Consider the following 3,864-nt stretch of genomic DNA (forward strand, 5'->3'; position numbering starts at 1 on the left):
GTGAGCGTGTCCATGCAGCTGTGCTTTGAGGGATATGGGAGGGCCTGTGTGAAGGCAGACCTGGGAATGTGCTGGAGGACACGTTCTGCTTCCTCCCCACCACACCACTAACCACAGCCTAACCCATATTTCCCAGAGCTCTGAAGCCTGGGGGCATGTTGGTAAGGTACCTGCCATGAGATAAAAGGGCAGGAAGCAAGGAGATGAGAAGGGTGGATGACAGAGTTCCCATGACAGCTTGTTTCCTGCTTCCTTCTGAAACTGGAGCACAGAAAAAACAACTTGCTGGGTACAAAGTGTAAAACCAAGAGTCATGCACAAGGGAACTTGGGTGTCAGAAGAGCCTCTGTATTTGTCAATACCAGGAAGAAGACTGCAGTGTTAGAAAGGGTTTTATTGGCAGAAAAGATGACAGGACCTGTGGTGAGGCAGCAGACCTCTCCACAGGACTGCAGACCCCCCCACAGGATAGTCTGTGGGGAAAAATTGTGTGCCCACTGAGGAGGCAGGAAAGAGTCTGCTGGGGAACAGCACATCCCAGTGCTAGGATTTGGCATCAGAGCCCAAGAGCAAGTCAATACCTGGAAAGAGAGAAAGGCAACATGAGGAACATTCTGCAGAGGGAGAGGAAACACCTCACAAGCTTCAGTGATCTTATGGCCCCTTGCAGCAGTAACAGAGCAATCCTCCACCCACCAGCAGCCAACTCTCCCTGTCCCAAACAACCTCCTCTCATCTGCTGAGGAACTCCAAACTTGGGTACCTGCCATGCGCTCCAAACAGGACAATCACGAAGCAGGCCAGGAGTTCCAGCTCTTCTGCTAAGTGCCACTGGGTATTTCTCTCACAAGAGTGCAATGTACGTGTCTGTGACACCTGTGGTTAAACTGCCTCTTAAATGATACAAGCCTGAGCCTGATTCTATCATGCTCGGGGACAACAGCTTAGCTGTGCTTGACCAAGAAAGCCTGAGTTAGGCCTCCCAGATTCATTATCTTTCTAGCTCTGTCCCAACTCTACAGAAGCACTGAAGTCCTGTGAACTGTGCTTGTGTCTTTGTGACCCCGCGGATCAGTACCTCGTCATCTCTTCTAGAGCTCAGCCAACAAAATTGATGACCACGAGATGCAGAATAGTGTTGGCAAAGAGGAAGTCAGCAAAGGCTCGCTCCGGGGAGATGCCCTGGAACTCGCCTTTGTTCTGGGGGTTGATCTGGATCCGGAGGCAAACTGCATGGCAGAGAAAGAACAAGAGATCAGTGATCATGGCAGATGTCATGGTCAGAAGCAGTGTCCTCCTGAGGCTGTCCACCTCACTCTGGACTCCTCTTCACCAGGGTACAAGAAAAGGCAACTCCATCTTTAACGTGAGCAGGCCACTGGCAGGGGATCTTCCCAGGGCTTTTATGCAGTCAGCTCTTGCACAGCTCTGCTTTGGGATGGCCAAGCCCCGAGGGGCACAGGCTCACAAGAAATGAGGCAATTTCTGTGCCCTCCATTGGCTGTGCTGGGGAGGGCTGCACAGGAAAAAGTTGGGTTTGAGGGGTGTTATGGAAAGCAAATTCTGCTACAGCCATTGCCAGAGACAGACCTTCAGCATGGGATGGACACTAAAGGTGACCAACACAAAAGGGAAGGCTCCTTGACTGCCAGAGAGAGGTAAGGACACGGCAAGGCCGACACGGAGCCAGCTCTGCCCCGAGCAGCATCCTGCTGCGGGGCAGGGACCTGGGGGCTCTGGGAGCTGAACCGGGTGGTGTGGGGGAAGGGGTGCTGGAGGCTGCCGGGGAACTGCCACGAGATGAGGGTAAGGCCTGTGGCTGTTAAGGGAATCCCGCGGCTCCTAAAAGGGGTCCGGGCGCTTCTAAGGCAGCTCTCCGACGTCCTCCGGACGCTGCGGGGGAGGATCAGGCTTTGCTACGGGAAGTAAACACTTGGGGGCTGCGGGGAGCCGCGGGGGCCCGGAGCACTGACCGCCCAGGATGAAGCTCCCGACGGCGGAGATGAAGCCGCTGAGGAAGGAGTTGAAGGGGAAGGTGCCGACACCGAGGCAGTAGCCGAACTGGAGCGCTCCGGTGAGCAGCACGTAAAGCAGGTAGGCGTCCAGCACCTTGAGGCGGCTCGGCGTGCCGCTGCCGTACTCCGCCAGGAAGCGCCGCACCACAGAGCCTACCGAGCCCGCAGCCCCCGCGCCGGAGCCCGCCGCGCCCGACATGCTGCCGGCTGAGGTGGCCGGAACAGCCCCGGCAGCGCTTCCGGGGCACGGCAGGAGAGGGCAGGGAGCGCCCCGGTGGCGCTGCTCGGCTGCCCACCAAAGGGCGCAACTAGGGTTCCAGAGAGCCCAGTACGCATGCGCACAAGCGGCAGGGATGCGCTCCCAGCCGGCGCGTGCGCTAAAGGCCAGTTCGGTCCCCTCCCCGCGGCTTTACAGAAACCAATGAGAGCTCAGTACTGGCTGTTGCTAGGTAGATTAGAGAGGGGTGCCTTCCAAGAGCCAATGAGAGCCTAGCGGCTCCCCAAGGCCGCCCGTGGCGAGAAGGCTTTGGGTTAAAAACTCACCTGAGGATGAGCCTAAAGTAAGAGCAAAAGGCCTCTACTTTAGGTGCTTTGCACGGAAGAAAAGGACGTTTCAAGAGACGAGAAGCAGAGCTTTTCTGTACAACGCAGCTTCATCAAGGGCATCCTGCCTGAGGAACCTGAGGGCTTTCTGTGATGGAGTTACAGCATCAGTGGATAAGGGAAAAGCAACCGATGGCATCTACCAGAGTTTGGCAGTGCCCCACACCACATCCTGGTCACCAGATTGGAAAAGCCTAGGCTTGAGGGGTGGCCACTGGCTGGATAAGAAACTGGCTGCACTCAGAGAGCTGTAGTCAATGGCTCAATGTCCAGATGGAGACCAGTGATGAGTGGAGTCACTCAGGGGTCAGACTGGGACCAGTGCTGTTTAACGTCTTTGTCAGCAACATAGACAGTGGCATTGAGACATTCTCAGCAAGTTTGTCAATGACACCAAGCTATGTGGTGCAGTTGGCATGTTGGATGGTAGGGATCCATCCAGAGGGACTTGGACAGGCTGCAGAGCTGGGCCCAAGCCAACCTCATGATGTTCAACAAGGCCAAGTGCATAGTCCTGCACCTGGGTCAGGGCAATCCCAAGCACAAATCCAGGCTGTGTGAGCAGTGAATGGAGAGCAGCCTGGAAGAGAAGAACTTGGGACTATCAGCTGATGAAAAACTCCCCATGAGCTGGCAGTGGTTGCTTGCCATGCAGCAGGCAGCTGTGTGCTGGGCTGCATCCAAAGTAGGGAGAGCAACAGCACAGGGAGGGGATTCTGCCCCTCTGCTCTGCTCAGACCCCATCTGTAGCACTGCCTCCAGTTCTGGGACCTCCAGCACAAGAAGGACCTGGAACTCCTGGAGAGAGTCCAGTGGAGGCCACAAAGGTGATCAGAGCCTGGAGAACCTTCCCTGTGGGGACAGGCTGAGAAAGTTGGGGCTGTTCAGCCTGGAGAAGAGAAGGCTCCAGGTAGGCTTTAGAACAGCCTTCCAGTACCTGAAAGGGGCCTACAGGAAGAATGGAGAGAGACTGTTTACAAAGGCTTGCAGGGACAGGATGAGGGACAATGGCTTCAGATTAGAGAAGAGCAGATAGAGATTTCATGTTAGGAACAAGTTCTGCACCATGAGGTTGGTGAAACTCTGCAACAGGTTGCCCAGGGAGGTGGTTGGCACCCCATCCCGGGAGATATTCAAGGTGAGGTTCAACAGGGCTCTGGGCAACCCAATCTAGTGAAGGATATCCCTGCTGACTGCAGAGGGGGTTGGACTAGATGACCTTTGGAGGTCCCTTCCAACCCAGACC

General features: G+C 55.7%; 1 protein-coding gene across 1 annotated transcript; it reads right to left on the reverse strand.

Moving 5' to 3' along the window:
• Positions 1-343: 343 nt before the first annotated feature.
• Positions 344-2,214, reverse strand: DAD1 (defender against cell death 1). The gene is made up of 3 exons (XM_054396538.1): positions 1,974-2,214; positions 1,079-1,229; positions 344-581 (listed from the first exon to the last, which is right to left on the reverse strand). Exons 1-2 carry the CDS (start codon positions 2,212-2,214, stop codon positions 1,099-1,101), a joined length of 372 nt encoding a protein of 123 aa, XP_054252513.1. The 3' UTR covers positions 344-581; positions 1,079-1,098.
• Between the last annotated feature and the right edge of the window lie 1,650 nt (positions 2,215-3,864).

The sequence above is a fragment of the Indicator indicator genome, chromosome 37, assembly GCF_027791375.1.
Source record: "Indicator indicator isolate 239-I01 chromosome 37, UM_Iind_1.1, whole genome shotgun sequence".
Lineage (NCBI taxonomy): Eukaryota > Metazoa > Chordata > Aves > Piciformes > Indicatoridae > Indicator > Indicator indicator.

Coding starts and splice junctions, on each gene's coding strand:
- DAD1 (XM_054396538.1), bottom strand. CDS start 2,214: ATGTCGGGCGCGGCGGGCTCCGGCGCGGGGGCTGCGGGCTCGGTAGGC. Junction 1,230..1,973: donor CGGGAGCTTCATCCTGGGCG/GTCAGTGCTCCG, acceptor TCTGCCATGCAG/TTTGCCTCCGGATCCAGATC.